The sequence below is a fragment of the Paroedura picta genome, chromosome 2 (assembly GCF_049243985.1).
Source record: "Paroedura picta isolate Pp20150507F chromosome 2, Ppicta_v3.0, whole genome shotgun sequence".
Lineage (NCBI taxonomy): Eukaryota > Metazoa > Chordata > Lepidosauria > Squamata > Gekkonidae > Paroedura > Paroedura picta.
The window spans coordinates 181,060,503-181,075,274 of NC_135370.1; the positions used below are offsets into that span (position 1 = coordinate 181,060,503).

Consider the following 14,772-nt stretch of genomic DNA (forward strand, 5'->3'; position numbering starts at 1 on the left):
GGTACCATCACCTCCCATGATCTGGACACGAGACTCCGCTTGATGCAGCCCAAAATCCCATTTGCCTTTTTAGCCACTGAGTCACACTGTTGACTCGTGTTCAATGTATGGTCTAAGACTCCTAGATCCTTTTCGCACATGCTACTGCCAAGACAAGTCTCCCCCATCTTATATTGGTGCATTTGGTTTTTCCTACCTAAATGCAGATCTCTTTGGGAACGTGAAACGCTCTCGCGGAGAGGGTACTGTCCCCTAGGATGCAGAAATTTAAGTCTATTGACAGCTGTCTTTCTCAGCTTTTCTCCCTGTTGAGAAACTCCGGAAACCTTCTTCAGGCTCTGAGAAACCCCAGAAGTGGCGAAATCGTGCAGAATAGGGCTGGGAAGCAGAGCTGTGGACACGCCCACCCGGGGCCCCTCCCCTTCCCACCCCCTCCAGGCACCTCATTGGCCATTTTGGGAGGAGGGGGTTGGTGGGTTAACATGATGATATATGGTCATATCACCCGATCCATGTTTAACAAATATTTAAAAAATTATGAATTAATTCCCACCCATTTGGGAAACCCTTTCAGGGGTGTGAAGAAACCCCAGGGTTTCGTGAAAGCCTGGCCTACAGCATTACTATAGAGATACTTTTGGACATATCTCTATAGTTTAAAGGGGACTGATTAACTGTCCATAATTAATATCATTATGTAACCTGGCGTGAGACAGCTTTGCGATAGTGGCAGGGAATAAATCCAATAATAACAATAACAATAATAATTATACGCTGCCTGTATGTGATGATAAAAGACAAATTAAGTGTTTGGCGTGATAAAGTTCAATTTCATATTGACATCCAGGTATCAGGAGAGGTAGCTTGGTCTAGTGGGTATAGGGTAAGAACAGGATCCTGAGAGACCCACTTTGCCGCATGGACTTGCCGGATCAACTTGGGTCTATCACGCACGCTCTCGGACTCATCTACCTTGCAGGGTTGTTGTGAAGAGGAAGTGATGGGGAATGACGAAACAAATGAATACAGTGGGTTTTCTCAACCAGGGTCTTGTGAAACAATAGAGGTTTCTTGATGGCCCTGGAAAGTTTCCTGAATGGGTGAGAGTTAATATTTTATGTATTTTTAAATTAAAATTTGTTAAACGTTTATCGTGTGATATGACCATAAAGGGTCATGTCAGCCCCCCTCCCAAAATGGACAGTAATGGCCCTGGAAGGGGAGGGGCCCCATGTTCTATTGTTCATAATCATAGAATCACAGAATCATAGAGTTGGAAGGGGCCATGCAGGCCAGAGAACGTTTCATGCAAAGTTGGGTATGATAAGGGACCAAAATGGTAGGGACCTCACAGAAGCAGAAGAGATTAAACAAAGGTGGCAAAATTATACAGAACAACTATACAAGAGCGAGCTTAACATCCCTGATGACCACGGTGGGGTAGTTACTGACCTGGAGCCAGACATCCTGGAATGTGAAGTCAAATGGGCCTTAGGAAGTCTGAGCAACAATAAAGCTAGTGGTGGTGACAGCATTCCAGTTGAACTATTCAAAATCTTAAAGGACGATGCAGTAAAAGTGCTAATATGCCAGCAAATTTGGAAAACTCAACAATGGCCACAGGATTGGAAAAGGTCAGTTTACATTCCAATCCCAAAGAAGGGCAATGCTAAAGAATGTCCAAACTACCGCACCGTTGCACTAATTTCTCATGCTAGCAAAGTTATGCTCAAAATCCTACAAGCTAGGCTCCAGCAATATGTGGACCAAGAACTTCCAGAAGTACAGGCAGGATTTCGAAGAGGCAGAGGAACTAGAGATCAAATTGCCAACATACGCTGGATCATGGACAAAGCTAGGGAGTACCAGAAGAACATCTACTTCTGCTTCATTGACTATGCTAAAGCCTTTGATTGTGTGGAGCACAACAAATTGTGGCAAGTTCTTAAAGAGATGGGAATACCAGAGCATCTTATTTGTCTCTTGAGAAATTTATATGCAGGTCAAGAAGCAACAGTGAGAACTGAACGTGGAATCACTGACTGGTTCAAAATTGAGAAAGGAGTTCGGCAAGGCTGTATACTGTCGCCTTGCCTATTTAACTTGTATGCAGAGCACATCATGAGAAATGCGGGATTAGAGGAGTCACAAATTGGGATCAAGATTGCAGGGAGAAATATCAACAACCTCAGATATGCAGATGATACCACTCTAATGGCAGAAAGTGAAGAGGAACTAAAGAGCCTGTTGATGCGGGTGAAGGAGGAGAGTGCAAAAGTTGGCTTGAAACTCAACATCAAGAAAACAAAGATCATGGCATCCGGCCCTCTCAATTCATGGCAAATAGATGGGGAAGAAATGGAGATAGTGACAGATTTTATTTTCCTGGGCTCCAAGATCACTGCAGATGGGGACTGCAGCAAAGAAATTAAAAGACGCTTGCTCCTGGGGAGGAAAGCTATGGCAAATCTAGACAGCATCCTAAAAAGCAGAGACATCACCCTGCCAACAAAAGTGCGTTTAGTCAAGGCTATGGTCTTCCCAGTTGCAATGTATGGCTGCGAAAGTTGGACCATAAGGAAGGCCGAGCGTCAAAGAATTGAGGCTTTTGAACTCTGGTGCTGGAGAAGACTCTTGCGAGTCCCTTGGACTGCAAGGCGAACAAACCGGTCAGTCCTAGAGGAGATCAACCCTGACTGCTCTTTAGAAGGCCAGATCCTGAAGATGAAACTCAAATACTTTGGCCACCTCATGAGAAGGAAGGACTCCCTGGAGAAGAGCCTAATGCTGGGAGCGATCGAGGGCAAAAGAAGAAGGGGACGACAGAGAATGAGGTGGCTGGATGGAGTCACTGAAGCAGTCGGTGCAAACTTAAATGGACTCCGGGGAATGGTAGAGGACAGGAAGGCCTGGAGGATCATTGTCCATGGGGTCGCGATGGGTCGGACACGACTTCGCACATAACAACAACAACAATGCAGGCCATCTAGTCCAACCCCCTGCTCAACGCAGGATCAGCCCTAAGCATCCTAAAGCATCCAAGAAAAGTGTGTATCCAACCTTTCCTTGAAGACGGCCAGTGAGGGGGAGCTCACCACCTCCTTAGGCAGCCTATTCTACTGATGAACTACTCTGACTGTGAAAAACTTTTTCCTGATATCTAGCCTATTTCGTTGTAGTTTAAACCCATTACTGCATGTCCTCTCCTCTGCAGCCAGCAGAAACAGCATCCTGTCCTCCTCCACGTGACAACCTTTCAAATACTTAAAGAGGGCTATCACGTCCCCTATAATATTATAGTTATTATTGTATTATAATAAACTGAGTTAGTTGTAATGTTCCGGTTGGATGTAAACTGGCCTGAGCCTTCGGGGAGGGCGGTATATAAATATAATAAATAAATAAATAATGAATAAACGTGGGCGTGTCCACAGCTCTGCTTCCCAGCAGTATTCTTCATGATCGCGCCACTTCTGGGATTTCTCGAAGCCTGAAAACAGTCTCAGGGCTTTCTCAACAGTGAAAAAGTCGAGCACTGGAATGAATAAATTTATTTATTAGTTTATTTATTAATATTATTATTATTTATTAATTTGTTATTAATTTGTTATTTATAATTATAATTATAATTATTTATTAATTATAATTTATTATTATTATTTATTATTTAATTATTATTAATTAATAAATAAATAAATAGGCCACTAGGCCTATTCTCATGATATGATTTTCTCCCCCATCCATATTCAAATAGTATGTTTTATTTTGTATACAAACTTTCTGTTTTCAACTTTTATTTTCCCCCTAACTCTCGTTGAGGGCAGAAACTAAGATACCTGACATCTCTCTAGTCACAATTCTGCCTATCAAAAGCGAGCCTCCGGAAGAGGCAGATTCGAATCTGCTTTTCTCCTTGACAGAAACTCCCAAGTGGCCCTTTTCTCAGCCTCCCAAGAGCCCTGCGAGGTTGGCCATGCCAAGGTCCACAGGAAGCAAAGACTGCCACTTACCGCCCAGGGCGTGTTCTGTCATACTGAGGCACAAGGACTCCAGCCTGTTATTAATGTCGGGTTCTGCCACCGGTATCTGGAACTCTGCAGAGGTCAATGAGAAGGAACGTTTCAGGATGACCGAATGGCACTGATGGGGTGGGGAGCATTTCCTGTGGCTGGAGTGCCCGGCTGGCACGATGCCGGCTGGGAGCAGAAAGGGTTCTTGACCACCCAGCCATTCCCCTCTCCGGTGGCCGAAGACAGGAACTTCCAAGCAAACAGAAGTCACTAATTGACAATAAGGGGTGAATGCCAATAGCAGGTGAATGACAATAGCAGGTGAATGCCAATAGCAGGTGAATGACAATAGCAGGTGAATGCCAATAAGCAGATGAATGACAATAGGAGGTGAATGCCAATAGCAGATGAATGACAATAGGAGGTGAATGCCAATAGGTTGTGAATGACAACAGGTGGTGAATGCCAATAGGAGGTGAATGACAATAGGAGGTGAATGCCAATAGGAGGTGAATGACAATAGGAGGTGAATGCCAATAAGCAGATGAATGACAATAGGAGGTAAATGACAATAGGAGGTGAATGCCAATAGCAGGTGAATGCCAATAGCAGGTGAATGCCAATAAGCAGATGAAGGACAATAGGAGGTGAATGCCAATAGAAGGTGAATGACAATAGGAGGTGAATGCCAATAAGCAGATGAATTCCAATAGGAGGTGAATGACAATAGGAGGTGAATGACAATAAGCAGATGAATGACAATAGGAGGTAAATGACAATAGGAGGTGAATGCCAATAGCAGGTGAATTACAATAGCAGGTGAATGACAATAGGAGGTGAATGCCAATAAGCAGATGAAGGACAATAGGAGGTGAATGCCAATAGGAGGTGAATTACAATAGGAGGTGAATGCCAATAGCAGATGAATGACAATAGGAGGTGAATGACAATAGGAGGTGAATGACAATAAGCAGATGAATGACAATAGGAGGTAAATGACAATAGGAGGTGAATGCCAATAGCAGGTGAATTACAATAGCAGGTGAATGACAATAGGAGGTGAATGCCAATAAGCAGATGAAGGACAATAGGAGGTGAATGACAATAGGTTGTGAATGACAGTAGGAGGTGAATGACAATAGCAGATGAATGACAATAGGAGGTGAATGACAATAGGTTGTGAATGACAATAGGTGAATGACAATGGGAGGTGAATGACAACAGCCTGCATGATTGGATTAGTTGTGATAGGCAGAGGGTGTCTGTTTTTGTTATACACCTGCTATTGTAGAACAAAGTTTGAGTCCAGGGGCAATTTTAAGACCAACAAAGGTTACTTGAAAATATCAGCTGTCATGTGCACGCACACTTCTTTGGACTATCTGTTGTCATTCCCCTGCTAGTGTCATTCGGCGTCTGGAATTACTCCTCACTCCAAGATACGAGGACAGACGGACTCACGGTCTACCTGTGTCCGAAGAAGTGAGCCTTTACAGAAAAGGGCCCCAAAGACCCCCCCCCCCAAAGGGATGAAAACACAACTGGAATTTTAGGTTGGGAGTTCTTGCGCAACTCAGCTGGGTGTTGTGGTTAATCTGGAGAGCCGAGTTCGATTCCCCGCTCCTCCTCCACTTGCTGCCAACCGGGTGACCTTGGGCCGGGTCTAACAGGACTGTGACTAGCCCAAGATCACCCAACTGGCTGCTTGGGGAGGAGCAAAATCCCAAGAGGCTTCCCATTGGCTTATCGACCGTGTGTTTGTGGAGACGGTTACCCCTCCGCAATGGCAAGAAGTGGACCAGCCTACCTGGCTGCTGAAACATGAGCATCGTCTGCGGAGAGGTGTGGACCGGCAGCGAGCGCGTTCTCTGGACCGAACTGTGGGATCTGCTGGGCATGCTGTTACTCCCTCCAGGATTAGCAAACCAGAGATTCTGTATGTGGGGGAAGGAGGGAAGATGTGTGAATGCACAGAAGGGAAAGAGGAACTCAAGACGGACCAAGGAAATGGGCTCAGAGACACAGGCAGGGCTGCAGATCCATCCCATGGTGCCAAGTAGAGACATGCATCCCCCCCCCCCCTTGGTATTTTTCGGTTTGGGTCTATTGGACGCCACAAAATTTCGGGACAACAAAAGTAGAGTCCCATAGAGCATAGAGGGTGGTCCTCCAGATGTTCATGGACTACAATCCCCATGAGCCCCTGCCACTGGCAGGGGCTCATGGGAATTGTGGTCCATGAACATCTGGAGGACCACAGGTTGACTACCCCTGCCATAGACCAACAATGATTTATTCAAGGTGTGAGCGTTCGAGTGCAGGCACTCTTCCTCGGACTCATGAACAATCATCGTAACTGTGGAGATATAAGGCCAAAGCAAAATTGTGGCAAATTAATAAACGGTGTCATAATATCCAAATTAAACCATATGATAATTCTTTGCCAAAACAGCCAATCGGTCCTTTTGAGTTCAGCTGCAGTTCACAAAAGCATCGGAGAACTAAACTTAAAGTCACATTAGTCATGATTGGCAGATACTTTCCCAGGTGCTGTAATACCAGATCCTCGATTGTGTTTCTTGTGCTTTGGGATTCCCCGCCCCAAATAGACAGGAATATATTGATACAGAAGCAGTTTGTGTTGTCGATTTATTGCTTGACGCATCAGAGCAGACAACTTTTAGTGCTTCAACAAAATAGCCGGATTGTATTTAGCCTTTTGGGAATCAAAGTCTGAGCTGCATTTGATAATTCCTACATTAGGATAATTGTAGCCAGTGTTAAATTTAGATCTTTTGGGGGAAAACTGATCAATGAATATTGATGGTGAATGTACTTATAGTGATAAAGGCTTTCATCTGAAACATCAATCTTGTTCAAACACCATGAGCTCTACGTTTTGGTGCTTCAAACAATAAATTGACAACACAATACTTTTGTATCAATATATTATTTTATATGGTTTATATCCATATACAGTATTTTTCATTTTGGTATTCAAACCTTATTCTATTGGGACCCTTTCCTTGTTCTGCATGTTTCCCTCCCCCTAGTGGTCAACCTGATATTACATTGCATTATTTCCAGTGTAAAAATGTGCAGTAACATACACTTGACATAAAGATGACTCAAATTTAACATAAAGAGGTCTCATATTTTATTGTGTGAACTGCCTCCGAGCCCACTGGTGGAGAGGGGCAACAGAGAAATTGGATAAATAAATAATAAATATCAAATCTGTTCCACATAATATTTCTGGTAAGGCCTTGGAGGAGGAGTTGGTCTCATGGCTTAAGTGCCACTCAGCACTCAACACCCACTCAGGACAGCTGTCCCGCCCCTGAGTGCCTCTTCCTCCAACTGGTTTGCCTGTCTGTCCAGCAGCCAGCCAATCGCCTTCCATCCTCCACTCCTGACCACCCCCTCCTCCTTTCACTTCCCTCCGAGGCTCGGAGGCTGCAGATCCCTGCCACGTGAGAGCCACCCCTGCCGGTGAGTTTCCTAGCAGCTGCCTGCAGCCTTTCCAGGTCCTGGGGAGAGGCGAAGGCCATCTGCAGAGTTTTTCCACCCCATCCCCCTAATCTAATGCCTATTGTATTCCTGAATGCAACAGGCTTGGGCCCTAGTAAAATAATAAGTACCAAGTAACCATCCAAGCCACTGTAGGGAATAAGACGCACGTGGAAAAGAACACTCCGCCAAGCTGCAGGAATGCACAAGCAAGGAAAACAAGAATGTGGAAAATCCCCCTGCAGCCTCCTGCCTGGCTGGGCCCGCCTGCTCTATGGAGCCCCATGCCTCCCAGCCACATACAAACCTGCCTTCCTTGCTTCAGGATGCTGGGGTTGGTGGCTGCGTTGCGCTGGGCGGCTCCCAGGAGCCCCCCGGGGCCTAGCAGGCCCAACCTCGTCGTGGGAAGGTTCCGGGAAGGGATCTGGAACTGCCGGGGGTTCCGTCTGCCTATTCCTGCACCGACAGATCCAGCTGTTGGCAAGGAGCTTGACTGGCCGAATCCTCGGCTAGAGGGAAGGGGGAAGACAGACAGAGAAAACGAGAGAGATGAAATTGACTGGTGAGTCCCGTTTTCAGAGAGGAGAAATTGACCAGTGGCACGTTGCACGAGAGCCAGTTTGGTGTAGTGGTTAGGAGTGCGGACTTCTAATCTGGCATGCCGGGTTCGATTCTGCGCTCCCCCACATGCAGCCAGCTGGGTGACCTTGGGCTCGCCACGGCACTGATAAAACTGTTCTGACCAATCAGTGATATCAGGGCTCTCTCAGCCTCACCCACCCCACAGGGTGTCTGTTGTGGGGAGAGGAAAGGAAGGTGATTGTGAGCCGCTCTGATCCTCCTTCGGGTAGGGAAAAGCGGCATATAAGACCCAATTCTTCTTCTTCTTCAATAATATCAGGGCTCTCTCAGCCTCCCCCTCCCTCACAGGGTGTCTGTTGTGGGGAGAGGAAAGGGAAGACGAATGGAAGCCGCTTTGAGCCTCCTTCGGGTAGGGAAAAGCGGCATATAAGAACCAACTCTTCTTCTTCTTCTTCTTGCCCCATTTCAGGAGCAAGAGATTTGGGATGAAATATTTAGAAGGCTCATTACATGAGTGTCACAGAATAGGAACAACTGGATCACCCAATGTTCTGCCTTATGTTCCTCTCCAACCGTGCTAATGCAAGGAGCGTTCTGCCTTTCAGCTTCTGCCGTTCCACGTTCAAGGGGAAAAATGCTGTTTTCCTTTCCTCTCACCTTGCCCAAATGCCCGTTTGGTGCCCGGCACTGATGAAGAGGATCCGATTTAGCTTGCGCTATGGTCCTTTCCCCTGTTTTATAACTATAGATTCTGGGCCTTGCTATTGAGCTTTGAAACAAACTGATTTCTTTCCCCACCCCCTCGCCTATTTTTGGTTTTGATTTGCACCAAACATCAGGGGTAGTCAAACTGCGGCCCTCCAGATGTCCATGGACTACAATTCCCCTGAGCCCCTGCCAGCATTCGCTGGCAGGGGGCTCATGGGAATTGTAGTCCATGGACATCTGGAGGGCCGCAGTTTGACTACCCCTGATATTCTAACCTGATGTCTAGCTCTAGAGAACCTGAAAAATAACACACTGTTTTGTGGTCTGCGGACTGATGAGGAGGAAGCATGACTCACAGGAGAGGGAATATTGAGGATTGCATGGGGCCTGTTAAGGGGAAGTGGGACAGAAGCCCTAAAAACTAACTGTGGCTAAAGAGCGCCACCTAGTGTCTTGGAGTGGGGATTTCTATTTGCACTCTGCAAGTACAAATAGGTTGGAGATCCATGGCCCACGGGAAGCTCGCCTGGCCTCAACCAGGGCCGGGGCCTTTTTGGTCGTGGCCCCTGCCTGGAGGAACGAGCTCTAAGAAGAGCTGAGGACCCTGACGGAACTGACTCAGTTCTGCAGGGTCTGCAAGATCCAGGTGTTTGGTTGAGGCCAGGCTGAGAAAAGATCTATAGCCCCTCCTCTCTTAGGACATCTTCCCTCGACGTATGGTAAATTGGAGGTTGGTTGAGTGAGGCTTGGGGAGGGAGGGGATGGTTTTTAAATGTTATTGTTTATTTTGCATTTTATGGTTTATTACCTCTGTGAGCCACTGCGAGTGGGCTGGCCAGGAGTGGCGGCGTATAAATCTAACAAATAAATGAATCAATAAATACTGGAGATTTACAGTAAAGGTAAAAGGTAAAGGTATCCCCTGTGCAAGCACCGAGTCATGTCTGACCCTTGGGGTGACGCCCTCCAGCGTTTTCATGGCAGACTCAATACGGGGTGGTTTGCCAGTGCCTTCCCCAGTCATTCCCGTTTACCCCCCAGCAAGCTGGGTCCTCATTTTACCGACCTCGGAAGGACGGAAGGCTGAGTCGACCTTGAGCCGGCTGCTGGGATCGAACTCCCAGCCTCATGGGCAGAGCTTTCAGACGGCAGCCTTACCACTCTGCGCCACAAGAGGCTCTAAGAGGAGATTTACAGTAGAATGACCCAAATGGGTAGCCGCGTTGGCCTGAAGTAGCACAACAAAAGCAGAGTCCAGTCACACCTTTATGACCAATAGGCTCGTTCGTTTCCGTTCCACATTGGCCCGTCCTGCAGGACTTAACCCCTTTTAGACAAAGGGCAATCTGGTTTGGGTCATACCACTAATTTGACCTGAGAGTTCAGAGTTCAGGAGCTTGGGGGAGGTCCTTGACTGATCCTGTAGACCTTCAGATTCCACAGAAGACGGTACAAAACTACTATTTGGGGAGAGGGACTTCCCAGTTATTGGGACTTCTGCCCCCCTCAGTCTCTCACCCCACAATTGTGGGGGCACTGGGCACATTTCGGCAGTACAACCTGCCCCCCTTCCACCTTTCCGTTTCGAAATCTCCGTGACGGAGCCCCAAACCTACGCTCTCTGCTGCCGATATCCCGACAGGTCTAGGATGGATTTCCGAGGGAACGACCGGAAGAGTTTTTGCACCTGCTGTTTCCATGACAACAGCCGTTTCTTCTGCGTCTCTGAAAAGGCCTACACCCAAAAGAGAGAGGAGAGGAAAGTGAAGGGTTTATTTATTCTGAAAAAGATATAGGTTAGGAATGGTATGCCGGGGGGAGCCTAGGAAACAAATGATCTAAATCAATAAATGAAATGGGGGCGAGCAGAGGCTGAGTCATAGAACCACAGAGTAACAGGATGACAGAGTTGGAAGGGTTCTCCAGGGTCATCTAGTCTGACCCCCCGCAGAGTGCAGGAAATTCGTTCTGTGAGCTTACTGGGAAGTTCTAGGGCTCTTGCCCTAGAAGAATCAGCGGAGGACAAGAGCCAACAATGTAGTCAGAGACCACTGAAGAACATCAGAAAAGCCCTGCTGAGTCAGACCAGGGGTCCATCCAGTCCAGCCTCCTGTCTCACACAGGGGCCAGCCAGTTCCTCTGGAGGGCCAGCAACAGGGCAGAGAGGCCGAGGCCTTCCTAAGGACATCAGGAGAGCCCTGCTGGGTCAGACCAGGGGTCCATCCAGTCCAGCCTCCTGTTTCACACAGGGGCCAGCCAGTTCCTCTGGAGGGCCAGCAACAGGGCAGAGAGGCCGAGGCCTTCCTAAGAACATCAGGAGAGCCCTGCTGGGTCAGACCAGGGGTCCCTCCAGTCCAGCCTCCTGTCTCACACAGGGGCCAGCCAGTTCCTCTGGAGGGCCAGCAACAGGGCAGAGAGGCCGAGGCCTTCCTAAGGACATCAGGAGAGCCCTGCTGGGTCAGACCAGGGGTCCCTCCAGTCCAGCCTCCTGTCTCACACAGGGGCCAGCCAGTTCCTCTGGAGGGCCAGCAACAGGGCAGGGAGGCCGAGGCCTACCTAAGGACATCAGGAGAGCCCTGCTGGGTCAGACCAGGGGTCCCTCCAGTCCAGCCTCCTGTCTCACTCAGGGGCCAGCCAGTTCCTCTGGAGGGCCAGCAACAGGGCAGAGAGGCCGAGGCCTTCCTAAGGACATCAGGAGGGCCCTGCTGGGTCAGACCAGGGGTCCATCCAGTCCAGCCTCCTGTCTCACTCAGGGGCCAGCCAGTTCCTCTGGAGGGCCAGCAACAGGGCAGGGAGGCCGAGGCCTTCCTAAGGACATCAGGAGGGCCCTGCTGGGTCAGACCAGGGGTCCATCCAGTCCAGCCTCCTGTCTCACACAGGGGCCAGCCAGTTCCTCTGGAGGGGCAGGAACAGGGCAGAGAGGCCGAGGCCTTCCTAAGGACATCAGGAGAGCCCTGCTGGGTCAGACCAGGGGTCCATCCAGTCCAGCCTCCTGCCTCACACAGGGGCCAACCAGTTCCTCTGGGCCAGCAACAGGGCAGAGAGGCCGAGGCCTTCCTAAGGACATCAGGAGGGCCCTGCTGGGTCAGACCAGGGGTCCATCTAGTCCAGCCTCCTGTCTCACTCAGGGGCCAGCCAGTTCCTCTGGAGGGGCAGGAACAGGGCAGAGTGGCCGAGGCCTTCCTAAGGACATCAGGAGAGCCCTGCTGGGTCAGACCAGGGGTCCATCCAGTCCAGCCTCCTGTCTCACTCAGGGGCGAGCCAGTTCCTCTGGAGGGCCAGCAACAGGGCAGAGAGGCCGAGGCCTTCCTAAGGACACCAGGAGAGCCCTGCTGGGTCAGACCAGGGGTCCACCTAGTCCAGCCTCCTGTCTCACACAGGGGCCAGCCAGTTCCTCTGGAGGGCCAGCAACAGGGCAGAGAGACCGAGGCCTTAAACATTAGAACATAACAGAAGCCATGTTGGATCAGGCCAATGGCCCATCCAGACCAACACTCTGTGTCACACAGGGGCCAAAACCCACAGGGTGTCTGTTGTGGGGAGAGGAAAGGGAAGGCAAATGTAAGCCTTTTTGTGACTCCTTCAGGTAGAGCCTATAAAACCCAATTCATTTTAGGCTTATATCCTGCTGCTTTCCAAAGACTTTTGGTAGCTTACAACATAACCCCCCCCCCATAAAACCCATTACACCCAGGCTCTAAAGCCCCCTACAGCCACAAAGATTGGAGGCTACAAGGCACGTCCAGATTCTCTGACAGCCAGCTTGGTATAGTGGTTAAGAGGAGCAGCTTCTCAACCCCCTTTCCCCCACATACAGCCAGCTGGATGGCCTTGGCCCTGTCACAGTTCTATCAGAGCTCTCTCACTCTCACCTACATAGAATCATAAGTGCTGGAAGGTACCTCCAGGGTCATCTAGTCCAACCCCCTGCAGAATGCAGGGAATTCACAACTAGCTGCCCACCACAATGACCCCAACCCCACGCCCAGATTCGTGTGCGTGTTCGTGGGGAGAAGCGGTTTTAAGCCGCTTGGAGACTCCTTTAGGTAGCGAAATGCAGGGTACAAGAAAACCAGCTCCTTCTTCTTATCCTCCGCGAATCTCCCAAATCCCCTCTCAGATCTGTCCATCCTGTGGCCATCGCTGTATCCTCTGGCAGCAAACCCCAGGCCTGAATCGCTCTCTGCGTGGAGTCGTATTTCCTTTTGTTCGAAATACAGGCTTTCTGTTATTTGTGTAAACTCCCCCCCCCGCACCGCCTCCCCCCCAAAAAAGGCTTGAAATGGTGCCTCCGGTTTATAAGCGGTTATGGAGGCTGAAGGGAAGAGCTCGAGTTCTGCTCACCTCATGAATTAGACATTTGTCTATGAGCTGTAAATAGGAGCTTATGTTCTCCTCATCCGGTCTGGAGACGAGGAGCTGGGTACACACTGCAGGGGGGGGATTAAGAGAGGGGGGGGAGAGAGAGAAAGAGAGAGGGAGAAACGGAAGGATCGGTTCATTCGCTCAGGAAGTCAACATCAGCTTGACCCGTAATTCTTCCCGCCCCGCTGCGGGACGCGAAGGAGACGCTGCCGATGAATGGAGCCACTCTCCGGGGGGAACGCGGCTCACGGAGCCTGCATTCCATTCATGCCTTTCGGGCATTTCGCTCCATATTTTGCACTCTCTCTCTGTGTATCTCTCGCGCCACGGTGTCTATCTGGAATATCTCCATTTAAGTCTATTTATAAAAAAAAGAAACGGGACGGGTCAGGGGCAGATCCCTGGAGCCTCCGATTCGGCCAGCAGGGGGCAGGCTGGAACGCAGGGAACTGCTGGACATACGGCCCAGCTTTTGGCCCTTCCTATGGCTCGGTGGTAAAGCTTCGCTGCGGAAGGTTGCAGGTTCAATCCCCGGCTCCGGTGGTGGGGGAGACCACGGTTGATAAGACTGCTCTCAATGGGACGATTAGTAGAAGCAGAGACGGCCCGTCAGCCGAAGAGGAGTAGACAAGAAAGAGGTTTTCAAGCTGGCGATGGCAGAAACTTCATTCAAACAATAGAACGAGTTCCTAGGTATAAAACCCCGCTTTCGTATTTTACTTCGTCAGTGAACTTATTTCTTAATTGGTCTTTTTTTCAAGGGTATTAACGAAGTCTTCAACACACTACATTATATTTTATACCTTAAAAAGTAAAGGTAAAGGTATCCCCTGTGAAAGCACCGGGTCATGTCTGACCCTTGGGGTGACGCCCTCCAGCGTTTTCATGGTAGACTCAATACAGGGTAGTTTTCCAGTGCCTTCCCCAGTCATTACCCTTTACCCCCCAGCAAGCAAGCTGGGTACTCATTTCACCGACCTCGGAAGGATGGAAGGCTGAGTGAACCTTGAGCCGGCTGCTGGGATTGAACTCCCAGCCTCATGGGCAGAACTTTCAGACTGCATGTCTGCTGCCTTACCACTCTGCGCCACAAGAGGCTCTATTTTATACCTAACAAAGTCTTCAATAAACTACCTTAAATTTTATATTTGGGTCTATTAATATCAAAGGTCCATGAAGGTAACTATCTTACAAATGGACCCCATTTATAAGATAGTTACCTTCATGGACCTTTAATATTAACAGGCCCAAATTATATGGCTTAAAATATAAAATTTAATGTAGTTTATTGAAGACTTTGTTAGTTTCCTTGAAAAAAGACCAATTAAGAAATAAGTTCACTGACGAAGTAAAATACGAAAACGAGGTTTTTATACCTAAGAACTCGTTCTATGGTTTGAATAAAGTTTCTGCCATCGCCAGCTTGACAATTTCTTTCTTGTCTACTTCATAGGACGATGGCAGCTTCACTTGAGTGCAGCCCTGCTGATCTTCGGTAGAACATCACGATTGGACTCCAAGAGCACCTTTGAGAGACGGATCGCATTTTTTTGGGTGGGGGGGGACAGGCTTTGAGAGTGAGAGCTCCCTTTGTCAG

General features: G+C 48.7%; 1 protein-coding gene across 4 annotated transcripts in view; it reads right to left on the reverse strand.

Moving 5' to 3' along the window:
- The window catches only part of SAMD4A (sterile alpha motif domain containing 4A), a 124,811-nt gene that overhangs the window by 9,962 nt on the left and 100,077 nt on the right, over nucleotides 1-14,772 (reverse strand). For all 4 annotated transcript variants that reach the window (XR_013228619.1, XM_077324029.1, XM_077324027.1 and 1 more), the window contains 5 exons: nucleotides 13,155-13,240; nucleotides 10,427-10,545; nucleotides 7,828-8,029; nucleotides 5,818-5,944; nucleotides 4,011-4,094 (listed from right to left, as the gene is read on the reverse strand). Coding sequence is in view for 3 of the 4 variants with exons in the window: in XM_077324029.1 (XP_077180144.1) it covers nucleotides 4,011-4,094; nucleotides 5,818-5,944; nucleotides 7,828-8,029; nucleotides 10,427-10,545; nucleotides 13,155-13,240 (618 nt within the window). In the remaining variant the exon portion in view is untranslated. The remainder of the gene's footprint in view (nucleotides 1-4,010; nucleotides 4,095-5,817; nucleotides 5,945-7,827; nucleotides 8,030-10,426; nucleotides 10,546-13,154; nucleotides 13,241-14,772) is intronic.